Source organism: Phocoena sinus, chromosome 10 (assembly GCF_008692025.1).
Source record: "Phocoena sinus isolate mPhoSin1 chromosome 10, mPhoSin1.pri, whole genome shotgun sequence".
In the NCBI taxonomy this organism is placed as follows: Eukaryota; Metazoa; Chordata; class Mammalia; order Artiodactyla; family Phocoenidae; genus Phocoena; species Phocoena sinus.
In genome coordinates this window covers 9,280,509-9,292,986 of record NC_045772.1, presented here as the reverse complement: position 1 = coordinate 9,292,986, position 12,478 = coordinate 9,280,509, and the positions used below count along the sequence as shown (strand labels likewise).

The 12,478-nt window shown below is 58.2% G+C and overlaps 1 protein-coding gene across 2 annotated transcripts in view; it reads left to right on the top strand.

The window, feature by feature from the left end:
- The first annotated feature begins 1,208 nt into the window (after positions 1 to 1,208).
- Positions 1,209 to 12,478, top strand: part of SYNGR1 (synaptogyrin 1) — a 29,189-nt gene continuing 17,919 nt past the window's right edge. Inside the window, exon 1 of one of the 2 annotated variants that reach the window (XM_032644825.1) lies at positions 1,209 to 1,376. In XM_032644825.1, the coding sequence (XP_032500716.1) occupies positions 1,278 to 1,376 (99 nt within the window). In that variant the 5' untranslated portion in view covers positions 1,209 to 1,277. The remainder of the gene's footprint in view (positions 1,377 to 12,478) is intronic. The other variant, XM_032644824.1, reaches the window with a different exon arrangement.

Genomic DNA, 12,478 nt, shown 5'->3' with positions numbered 1-12,478 from the left:
GGATAACGTATGTAAAGCCCTTAGCTCAGGGCCTGGTGTTGAGTTAACAGTCACTAAACAGAGCCTAAGATGGACATTTGTCTATGGAATGTTTATAAGGGGTGGCCTCACACCCACCACATTTCCTCTGCACGGATCTGGTGTCCTGTCATCACAGGATGCAGCATGTTCTGTCATTACCAGGACAGCAAAGGCCCCAGCAGATAGACATCCTTATCCAACAGCCTCCTGGAACCAGTGGAGACATGAGGCCCTGGGGACTACAGGTCATGCCAAGAGCCAGACCTGGAAGGCAGTCATTCTCACTGCAGCGAGCACTCCTCCATCCAGCCTCGGTTTCCATGAAAGCTGGAGCTCTAGGCCAAGCAGTGATGGAGTGATGAGGATTAGGGTCTGTTTACTGAGCACCTACTGTGTGCCAGGCCCTTGGCTACAGCAGTGAACAAGTCAGACAAAATTCGCAGACTAGCAGAGGAGGACAATGAACAAATAACTACATAACTAATTAGTGGATTAAGGAAAAGGGTAGCGTGCTGGTGGGGTGGGGGTGAGGATGTCTCATAAAGAATTGATTGCCCTTCCTCGGTCTCTGCCTCTGAGCCAGGTACCTAGGACCCCTCCAGGCTGGGGGTGGGGGGTGCGCAGACTCGGGGACTCACGTGACGTCAGCGTAAAAACAGGGTGGAAAGGTCCTCCGGGGAGGTGGGGCTGTGCTTTAGAAGGCTCTGAGAGAAGGGTAATTCATTCGTGAATCGAATTCATTCGTGGTTCATTCATTCGAGAAGTCCTGCGGCACCTACTGTGTCCCAAGCACCCCATGAGGAATACAAACGCGGCCCCTGTCCGCTCACTATATTGGGGGCAGACAGAGCGACAGGAAACCAGCAAAAAAGTCACGAAGGTGGTTTCATCCAGGGCCGTAGGCTCGGAGCAGGTAGGGAGGTCCGACAGACCCGCCACCCGGGGGCGGCGACAAGTCCTGCGTTTACTGCGCCCCCCCACTCCTCGTCCCCACTACTCAGCAAAGAGGTCACCAAGCCAGCGACGAGCGCGCCCTCCGCCGGCTCCGCAGCACCCGCGTCCCCGCGATCGAGGGCGCGCGCGGCCCGCCCGCCGGCGCCGCGCCCGCCCGCCCGGCGCCCTCGGCTTACGGCGCCCCCTCTCGGGAGCCCTCGGCCTCGCCGGTCGCGCGAGCAGGGGAGGGGGCGGGGGCACCACGCACGCGCACGGGCTGGCGGAGCGCGCCGAGTGGGGTGCACCGCGCGGGTGCAGCCACGATGGAAGGGGGTGCGTACGGAGCGGGCAAAGCCGGGGGCGCCTTCGACCCCTACACCCTGGTCCGGCAGCCGCACACCATCCTGCGCGTCGTGTCCTGGGTAAGGACGTCTGGGTGGCCCGGCCAAGCAGGGGGTGGGGCGGGGTGGGGGCGCGGGCGAGGGCGGCGCGCCCGGACGGACCCCAACCCACCGGGCCTGCTGCCCGGGTGCGGCCGCGGGTGGGGAGCCGGCCGGCCGGCGTCCTGGCGCCCGCCCCTCCCTCCTTCCCGGGCTGCGGGCGGGGTCCTGGCCCTCGCGGGGGCGCCTGCTCCTCGACCCCTGGCTTCCCGGTGTCCCCACTTCTTACTCTCCCCCCGCCCCCCGTCGCGGTGACCTCCAGGCCGCGACCTGGCGCCTCGCGGGTCGGGTTGCGCGCGGCCGCCTGGGCGGACCGGCGACGGTGGGGACGGAGCCCTGGTTTCAGGTGGCCTTTATTCGGGGGTGGATCGGGGCGTGGATCGTTTCGCGGGGTGCACGCGCTCAGGAGGAGAGGGCAGGAAGCCGGGTTTTTGTGGCTTAGCTGGGCTCGTGTGGAGCGACGCGCCGGGAGCCGGATACCTGGGCTCTCTCCCCGGGAACCGTCTTTCTGCAGCGTGACCTTGGGCTGGAAGCCACCCTAGAAATGTTCACGGAAATTGAGGAGTTAAATTCCGAGGTGGGCAGCGTCACCTCCTCTAGCTTGCCTCAGTTTCCCGATTTGTAGCGAGGTGGGAGGAGCCTCCTTGAGACCTCCTTGGGCTCGGATATTTCCTGAATTCGTGCAGACACCTGGATGCCTGAGGAGGGCCGTGGGCCGGGAGGGCGGGAGAGAGGTCCCCTGCCCACAGGGAAGAGCAGAGAAGCCCGTTCTGCACCTCCAGCCTGACGAGGGCAGAATCCCTCAGTGCAGAGAGCTGAGTGGGGGCCCCTGTTCAAACCTGGGGTCGGGGAGAGGAGGATGGGACAGAGTCAGCACACAGGGAGGGTTTCACATGACCTGGGCAGCACCCCAGGGAAAGGAGGCCTGCTGCTGTCTGGGGAGGGGTGTCTGGGGCTCCCTAGGTTTGCCGGCCATTGCCCAGACCCCCTCACTAGAGGGTCTTGCCTCTGCAGGCCTGGGGCCCCTTCCTGTGGGCCTAGATCAGAAAGGCCTGGATTGGGGACACTGGGCAGGGCCCCTGTCAGCCACCCCACGGGGCTAAGCCTAAAGCCAGCTGTGGGGTGCTCAAGCTCCCTCACTTCCTGGATTTTCAGGGCCATATAAGGGTGTGATGGGTGGGACAGCTGGGGTGTTTATATCTCTGGCCTCCCAGAGGGAAAGGGATCTACCTTTCCTTTGTCTAAAAAACATTAAAACCTCCCTCTGGTGCCACAGGAAGGGTGGCCACGTTTAAACGCCTTCTTCTCAAGTGCCCACCAGATGGGGAGCTCTTTGAGGGCAGGGAAGCCCTGTTCTTTAGTCTTTGGGTCTCTGGTGCTGGCACATGGCCTGGCACCCTGGGTACATCCAGGAGGGTTTGTGGTGCTGAGTTCATTCATCCGTGTGTTGTCTCCAGCTCCCCAGAGACCCTGGCAGGTCCTTGGCAAAGGTAGAGCTCTGGGGGACACCTGCCTGATGAGGTGGGGCGGCTCTGTGCACTGCTCCCCTCCGCCGGCCCGAAGCGTGAAGTCACTGGCTTTGTGACGGGGTGTGGGCGTTTTGTCTGCTTGGGTCACTTCTGCTGGTGAAGGCTTCATTTAGCAAAGCTTTATTGAGTTGGCTAGGCTCCGAGGGAAGGCGGCGTGACTCAGACGCAGCCCTTAGTGCTCAGGGAGCCTACAGTCCCGCTGGGGAGTGAGCCAGGCACCCTCACGCAGAGGCCAGCAAAACCAGGAGAGCAATCAGAGAAGCTTCCTGGAGGAGGCGATGTCAAATTGGGCCTGGAAGGATGAGGAGGGTTTACATGTGTGCACATCAAGGTGCCAGGAGGACATTCCAAGCAGAAGGGAGAAAAAGTCACTGAGCACCCACTATGCAGGGCTGTTCTCACGGTTACCTGGCTAGTTCCCCCCACAGTCTGTATCACACTTGAGGGAGCTGAGGCTCAGAGAGGCCCAAGGTTACTGAGCATGTAAGTAGCAGATGGAGGATTTGAACCCAGATCTTCCTGTCACCAAAGCACAGTGCTTCCCCTGGATCAGGAAGAGTTTGAAGTCCTGGGATTTCAGGTTTGGAAAGGATAAGGGTCATCTGGGTCAACCTCCATCCAATGTCCACATCCCCCCAGAGGCCCCCAACAGTCTCCCAGCCCTGCTCACTACCTTTGCGTGAGCAGAGGTATCTGATACAGGCTGATGAACTTTAAAAAAATATATAGGTTTTTTTCTGATCGTAGAAGTAATACCTGCCGATTGTTGGAAAACATAAATCACTTGTAATGGTTGCACAACAATATATATGTGCTGAATACCACTGAACTGTACACTTAAAGGTGGTTAAGACGGTAAATTTTATGTTGTGTGTATTTCACCAAAAAAAAAAAAAAATGGGAAAAAGAAGCACGTGTGATCCCACCACTTAGGGAGGGCTGCTATCTCCTACCAGTCTTTTTCAAAAACACGTGATGCGCTGAGATATTTTAACACGTGGGGGCACGTAGTGGATGCACATGGCCACCTGCCCTCCTCCCTCGAGCTCCCTCTGCTTGCTCACCACAGGGTCTGGCAGGCAGGGTCTGGCTGGCGTTAAGCTTCACCTTGCAGCTAGTGGAGCCTGAGCATTCAGCACCAGCTTGCCCTGGTTTGCCAGAACTTTCCTGGCTTCAGCACTGATAGTCCCATGACCTGGGAGCCCCCCTGTTCCAGACAGACAAGACGGTTGGTCACTCTATCCAGGACTCCTGTGCTCCCCAGACCCCTTCTACCGCCCTATAGGGCCCTAACCACGTGAGCACTTGGGCTTGCGATTTTGTAAAACTTGTAAGAGAAAGATCTTTTTTCTGTTATTTGTTTATTTGAAAGTGGGTCCCCAAACATGTAAGCTTCAGGGAGTCACCAAACGTGGACCTACCCTGGAACCTGAGCCCCCAGGCCTGCAGAACCCCTTATCTCTTCACTGAGGCTTTCTCAACTCCTCTCTGCCTCTGTGTGCCCTACACCACCTCCCCTCACCCCACACACACACCTGGTGGGTGGTGATTACTCACTTTGGGAATTGAGGAATGGACCCTGAGGGTTAAGGTGGGGAGGGAGCTGGTGAGCCCTCTGGCAGATCCCAGCTTGGACCCTTCCTGCCCTGGGCGAGGAGGTGATGGCTAAGTTGGGACAGTGTCCAGGGTGAGCTCAGAGCTGCCTCCTCTGACCTGGGTTGGCGGGGAGGTGGGCTGTGCTGGCAGGGGGCCAGGAGATCTGGCACCAGCTGTGGCCACCCCCTCTGCCTCTGTCTCGCCATCGGAAAGCAGAGGCTGGGCTGGGTCAGAGGTGCCCAATCCTGCCCCGATCCTGCAGCCTGTCAGTGACCCCTTTCTTTACCTGGAGCCAGGTGGGGGGAAGTGGAGTTTCAGCAGGGAGCTAGCTGATTTCATATAAAGGACTACCTTCTATTTGGAATTTACATCCTTTTAGAGCTTTGAAATGACCTATGGGAAAAGAATATTGGCGCTGGTAGATGAGAGGTTTTCTTTTTCTTTCTTTTTTTTTTTTAAATTAATGCTCTGTTTTGGCAAAAATAAAACAATAAAATGTTGGAAATTTTGCCATTTTCAGGGTTGATCTCTTAAGGGCTTTGGCTGTAACACTCAGGATGTTGTAAGGAGGGTGGGTGTCATCCCTCGCATGACAGAAGTAAGGGGCAGGCTGGAGGTGACTTCTCTACTGACTAGAGACAGAGCTCCTGGGCCCGGGACTGTCAGAGCCGCAGTTTCAATCCAGTCCACTGGGTCCACATTCAGTGTACTCCCCGTGGCTTCCCTGTCTGAGTCGCAGTGGCACCAAGGAGTGGCTTGAGGGAGCAGTTTTACACCCTCATTTTTATCAGACCCCCTCAATCATTCCAAGCAAACACTGAGTATAAGAGCTGAGCTTGCGGGACTTCCCCGGCGGTCCAATGGTTAAGAGTCCGCGCTTCCACTGCAGGGAGCGCGGATTCAATCCCTGGTCGGGGAATTCCCGACGCTGCGAGGCTCAGCCAAAAAATAAAAATAAAAAAGCTGAGTTTGCTTTGCAAACGCAGCAGCTTCAAAATGAGACCCCTTGTCTCCGTTCCCAGCCAGATTGCCACACTCTAGCTGTCCCACATAGAAATTCTAGAGCCTGCAGGGGCTGGGGTGAAATGGGTCCAGGGTGGAGACAGAGCCTCTGGCCAGCTCTGGCATTCATTCATTCATTCCACAAATACCAAGTCCCTGCTCGGTGTCAGCCTGTGTGTCCCACTGGAGATGCTCTAGGTCAGTGAGAACAGAATTGAGTCGACAGGCACCATCCAGAAGGCTTGGGATGCAATAAGAAGGAAATCCAGTGGGGAGTAGGTACCCCTGCCAGGGGGTGTGGAGGGCTTCCAGGGGGAGGTGACCCCTGTGTTGGTCCTAATAAAGAAGGTGGGGGTGGAGGTGCATTCCAGGTGGGAGGAACAACATGTATAAATAAATACTTGGGGGCACAAGGTCTGAGTGGGTTTTAGAAACGTTGCTGAGCTCCTGGGGACCCCGGGTGTGTGAGTGAGAGCAAGTCAAAGAGGTGTGGGGGGCAGGCAGGGTGGGCAACCCAGGGTCGGCCTTGGATGCCAGTTTCACAAGCTGGGCTGCATGGGAGGGCCATGGACAGCCTCAGAGAGGGGTTTTAAGCAGAGAAAAGGTGTGTTTTCGGAAGTTCCCCGCGGAGCCATGTGGAGGTATGGCTTGGGGAGGGCTCTGGGGACAGGAGGTCCAGCAGGAAATGTGTGGTGTGGTCTAGCCTGTCCTCTCCCAGCACCAGGCAAGGCCCTGCCACTTACTCAGGGGGCTGGGTCCACGCAGGCATGTCCTGTGCTCCTTTGGTATGTATCGCTGACAGTCTCAGAATCTTCTTGTCCTCTTCGCCTGCCTGTGACCAACCTTTGTCTGGTCCATCTCTCTCAGGCCTGGGAGAGAGTCAGGACACGGAGGTCATCAGGAGACGTGGATGATAGGTTTCTGCATGCATCTTGGGCATTTCTTCGTGTCCTGGGGCAGTGTGGGAGCTTGAGGAGTCTTGGGTTTGGCATCGAGACCAGGGCCGCCAGAGAGGGACCTTGGAAAATCCTCACCTGTAACGTGGGATTGGAGCGCCTAGGTTCAGGGCGGACTCGGTTTGTGAACATGGATGTATAAAGGGCCTGCCATCCAGTTCATTCCTCTAGGCACGTGACATCCCTGTCCAATGGGTTTCATTACCCCCACTTTAGGTGAGATGCTGAGGCCCAGAGAGGTTAACTGGAGCTACTGGGATTGCAGCCCATGCCTGACTTCCAGGACGTGGCCCTTTCTTCCTGCTTTGGGGAGTCCCCAGCCACATGGGGAGTCCCACATGGCCACTTATGCAGAGCTGTTAGGCAGGCTTGAGCCTGGGGAGAAAGAACAAAGGCTGGGGGAGGGAGGGCGGAGAGGAGGAAGAACCAGGGGGAGGAGGGAGGAAAGGGAGAGGGCAGATGGCAGAGCTGGCACGGAGCCACAGTTGGCACCTACACCGGAAGAACCAGCTGTCCGGTGGGAGGAGAGGCAGGGCAGAGCGTCAGGAAGTGCCTGGGGCCCGAGGCCTGAGTCCGTGTTCTGCGCCCACTCCACCCCTGACAGGTGGTGTGACGTGAGCGTCTGCCAGTGCTCTCTGGGCCCGTTTCCCCATCTATCAGATGCGGGGAGGACAGCCAGGCTGGGCTGGTGGTTCCCGGCCTTTCTACCCTCAGCAAATGCTACTCCTGCTCCTAGTGGGTTGTAGGTTGGGAACTTGGGGACTGGTCAGTATTTAAAGAAGTGATGTCAGGGACCCGCCTTCCGCACCCCTGATGCTTTGTGGGGGCCTGCAGGGGGAGCCTGGGCCCCAGATCCATACTGCAGGAGCAGAACAGTGTCAGCTGGAGCCGGCAGGGTGGCCCGTGCCCCTGTGTTTCTGGGGAAGCCCTCCCACCTCTCCGGAGGGAGAGGTGCTCACCCCACCTCTGCCTGGGAAGATGATGTGGGGGGAGGGGGACCACGGGGAAGGGGTGGCTGGGAGAGTCCCAGGCTGTCAGGCCCAGACTGTTCAGAAAGCCATCACCTGGGAACCCCAACCATCCCGGCTCCTCAAATGACTCAGGGTCCAGGGGTCGAGAGGACATGGTCTTCCCCCAATATTGGGCCCCCCTCTGAGCATCCCTGACACCTTTTTTAAGTTGCATTGTAGCCTGGCCTCCCCCACCACCCAGACCCGGCTTCCCCAGCAGCCTTCTCAGTGGGGGCTGTTCTTTGCCTCATGCCCTCCCTCTGCCGGGCCTGGAGATGGGACACAGTCATCCCGGCTCCTGAGGCTGCTTCCAGACCATTCTCCCCCAGCTTTGAATCTCATCGCAGCACTGGGCCAGCCACTCCCCTCATTGCAAGCCAGCCCCAGGTCACTTGCCCTGTCCCTCAGCACCGCCCCGCCTTCCATCCTGCTGACTGTAGCTCCCGCTTCCGTGATCCTTCTCACAGCCTGGCCTCTCACTTCCTTGGCCTCCAGCCTCCCACAGTCTTGTCCTCCCTGCCTCAGCCACTCTCACTGGGTGTACCCTGGGCCTGGCCCTTGTTCCTGGCGAGAACTCAGGTGTCCGCCTCTCCCCACCCCTCCTGTCGTTCCAGCGCTCTGCCTCGCGCGCGGTCCTTGGCCTGGGACTCCCTCTGTGCACCGGCCCTCACCCCATCCTCCCCGCCCCCCTCGCCAGCTTGGGCTCCCTGGTGGTCTCACCCACCTGCTCCCAGCTCTGGCCCCCCTGCATCGCTGCGCTCACCTGGCAAAGCCCTGCTTGCATCCACCCTTGGCCTCCTCGCACCTGCCCCTCCCCCAGGCTCTCTCCTGTTCTGGTGGCCAGGCCAGCCTCGCAGGGTCCACCAGGTGTACCCTCTCACCTGCTGGAGGACTCAGATTCCCTCCTTCCCTCCCTCCCTCCGCCCTTGCCTCCATCCTCCACTCTGGCTCTTTCCCATCGGCTTACAAATGGGAGTTCTTCCCACCCCCTTGCCCATGCCTCTGGTCCTGCAGAAGATTTGTCTATGGTCACCGTCTCTGGTGTTTCTCCCCCGGTTTTCTCTCACTTGCGCCCTGCTCAGGCTCTCGCCCTCACCTCTCCATCTCGCCAAGATCATCCGTGACCTTCACGTTGCCAAATCCTGTGGCCAATTGTTATTAATGGCTCTCACGGCCGCATCTGGCGCAGTGAGGGGTTCGTACGTCCTCCCCGTTGGTTCCGTTGGTTCCGACAGCCGTGGGACTGCCGCCTTCTCTTTAATGTGCCTGGTCTTTGCGAGACTCACAGTCTAGTGGTGGGAAATGTGGCTGAGAAACCACTTAAAGTATGGAGGTGAGCATAAGCCCTAGAGTGAGGGAACGCTCACTCAGGCTCACTCGGGCTCGGGACAGGTGGGAGGGATGGGGCCAGCCAGGCGGAGAGGGGGCACATTCCAAGCAGAAGGAGCAGCACGGGTGATGAGAGGCTGCTGCCCCCCACCACGCCCCATGGGCTGTAAGCTCAGGGGGGCAGGGACCGTGTCTGTCAGGTCACTGTCGTATCCCCAGTGCGAGACGGCACCTGGCATCTTGTCATGGCTCACACGTGGGTGAATGAGGCTGGGAATTGCAGTGCTCTGTCCTCCTCCATCCACCCACCGTCCCCATTCAAGTCTGCAGTCTTCAGGGCTGGGTCTCAGTTTCCCCGTTTCTAAGAAGGCTCCCTGCTCTCCTGGTGTTTGTGCAGCCACAGGAGGGAGAAGACAGGGGAGCCTTCAGATCACCAGGTCCAGCGAGTCTCAGTGCCGCAGGGATAGGGCCCCTGCCCAGCAAGCCCACTCCCCACCCCCACTGCGGAGAGCACACGGAGACAGCTTGCGGGAAGATTACTGCCTAATCCGCAGCAGGTCTCTGCTTCCAAGGCTGCAGAGGTGGTGGCTGGGCCAGGCCTGGGAGGAGAGAAGGGAGCCCGCCTGCCCTGTCCCCGCCCTGCGGCTCTGCACGAGGCTCTTGAGGAAGCCGAGTGCCCCCCCACCCAGTGCCCATCACGCGCCCCTGTGTTGGCTTTGGCCCTTTCCCTCACGTGACCCGGGGGGAGGCAGGGCCTGTTCCCGTGAAGGGGGGCCCTTGCAGCCTGACTCATCCCTCAAATGCTCAGCTGCCCGTTTCTTTGTCCGCTCTTCCCGTGAGGCCCAGGAGGCAGGTTGAGGACTTCATGGGGATGCGGGCAGGAAGGCGGGCTCAGCTCGTGCTGAGGGAGAGGACGTGGCAGCCCTTTGTTACGGAGTGAGCTCCCTGTGGTCAGAGGTGTGCAAGCCAAGGATGCTGAGGAGAGAATAGTCTTTCTCCCAACACTCGTGCTGCCTGTGCCTCTGCCCATCTATCAGGCTTGCTGTTCACTCACCTTGAAGCCTTTCCTGACCCTCCCTCTGGGTCTGGACTGGAGACATACACCCAACAACTGAACCAAAAAATAAGAAAAAAATACATAATGAGGTTATCGAGAAAATAAATGGGGGTATTGGAGAATATTGGGAGTCAGGTCTGGAGAGCTTCTCTGAGGAGGTGGCTTGCATTGAGATTTGGATGTTGAGAAGGAACCAGTAGGAGCCAGCCTGGAAGATCTGGGGAACTCTAGGCATCCCAGGTAGAGGGAACAGCCAGTGCCAAGGCCCTGAGGCAGGAATGAGCTTAGGAGGGAGCAGAGGCGAGTGGCAGGAGAGGAGGCTGAGAGGAAGCTGGAACCCTGGGGGTTGGGGTGGGGAGGAGGATTTCACCATGCAGGTGTTGGTGAGTGAGATGCAGCAGGGGGTGACAGCATCTGACTTAGGTTTAGAGAGATCTTTTCAGCCCCAGTGAAGTGGATGGTGCAGGGGCGCAGGAGTGGCGCACAGAGGCTGGGAAGCTGCCGTCATCGCTTAGCAAGAGGTGATGGTGGCCTGGACCGGCACAGGGGCGGGGGCGGGAGGCTGCATGGAGGAAATTGAGAGTTGTTTGGGGAAGGATGAAGAAATAGACCCAAGTGCCAGGTTGGGTGGGGTTCAAGGACGCGCCCACTCTGGGGTCTGAGCAGCTGAGTGGGAGCCAGTGTGCAGATGGATGAGGGGGCGGGGAGAGACCAGAGGTGAGACCAGCAGCCCGTCGGTGTCGTCTTCTTCGGGGCTGGACTTTATCCTCAGCCCCGGGAGGGACTGGTGAGAGTTTGGGGAGTGGTGAGCGCCCCCTGGCGCCCGTCTGGAGATGGGTCGGAGGAGGCGGGAGAGGAGGCTGTCCTGAGTCAGGCAAGCAACACTGTGGCCTGGAAGTGGACAGTAGGCGATGCCGCGAACTGGAGAGCCGGCGAGCGGATCCACTGGCTGCCTGCAGCGTGAGGCAGGGACCAGGGACTCCTCCCAGCCACCGGTCTGGGGAACAGATGTCTCTGTACAGGGTGAGGTAGATAGAAGGTACCATCCGGAGCTGGCAGGACCGGAGAGTCGTGGACTCCTGACCTCATCTCTTGACTGCTTGTCTGGAGGAAGACCCAGCAGGTGCCTAAGGATGTTTAAAGCCAGGCCTCTGGGAAGTTCCCTGAGAACAGCAGGGACCTCTGTCCCCACCTGCCCCTGACGCTGGCTGGGCCCAGCTGTCCCTGGAGCCCGAGTCAGCCTGATGCCCGGCACTGGCCCAGGCACAGCCTGCCAGCTCTCTGGGCAGATGTGGAGAAAAGTGGGCCGGGCCCCTCCTGCACTGTGGGGAGGTGACAGGCTCGGCACAGCAGCTGTCTCTCCTGGGTCTCGTGCTTGTCCTAGAGTCTGGGATCTGGAAGTCATTTCTTCATGGGGAGGCAGCTGAAGGTCGAGGTTTGGCACACATTCTGGAATGGGGCTGGACCTGGGGCAGGCCTGGGCAGGAGGCCCGGCACCATACTTACCTGCTCCGGGTCATCCGGCCGTGGGCTGGCCAGAGTCCAGGCCTCATGAAGCCTCAGCTGCCCTCTGCTGGAGTGCGCTAAGTAAGCCTGCTTTGTTGGGGTGGGTGTTTTGTTGTTGTTTTTGTTTGTCTGTTGAAGTGTAGTTGATTTTTACAATGTTAGTTTCTGGTGTACAGCAAAGTGATTCAGTTATACATATAGGTATGTATATATATATATATATATATATATATATATATTTTCAGATTCTTTTCCATTAGGTTATTACCAGATACTGAATATGGTTCCCTGTGCTCTACAGTAGGACCTTGTTTATCTGTTTTGTACATAGTAATGTGTATCTCCTAATCTGTGGGGTGTTTTTAGGTTTATTTTTTTCCTTAGAGGTTTTGATGAGGATTAAATGAGATGATTTTTGTCAAGCCCTCCCAGTGGATGCAGGGCCCCTGCAGAGGCTGTGGGCTGGCTCAGGGTCGGGGGTGAGGGTGGGCCGGGGGAGACAGACCAGTAGATGAATCCCAAGCAGGAGTATGTGCAGGGTTAGGGTGGGCGAGAGTGACTGGGAAGGAGGGTGTCCCAGGAGGCAGCTGCAAGTCACCACCTCCCAACAGGGTTTTGAAGGGTGGGAAGGAGTTCGTTCCTATTTGAAAGATGAAGAAGGTGGGGAAGGGTGTTCTGGGAGGTGGGAACAGCCAGGGCGAAATTATCAAACAGCCTGTGGCTTTGCTAGTGCTGGCCCTCTAGGATGGTTGAGTCATGGGGTGGGAGAGAGAGCGATGTGAGGCCAGGGCAGGGTCTGGCAGTTCTGGGGTCTCTGTTTCTGTGTGTCTCTGAGTCCAGGAGCCCGAGATGCTGAGATTCCTTCAATTTGCTTTTCTGAGTTGGAGATAGCTCTGCTCTAAGTGCCATCTGGAATCCATTTTTTTAAGACTCAGGATTGGATTATAAAGATGGTGAAAAAAACAGAGTCTTGCCCCAGTTTACCTTGGTGCTTTTTTTTTTTTTTAAACATTTTTCTCTAGCGCAAGGGAGGGAGGTGGTTTTTCCTGTGCCTGCCTGTGCCCAGTGGCCCCCTGAGTACCTCCCGGGGCCCTCACCC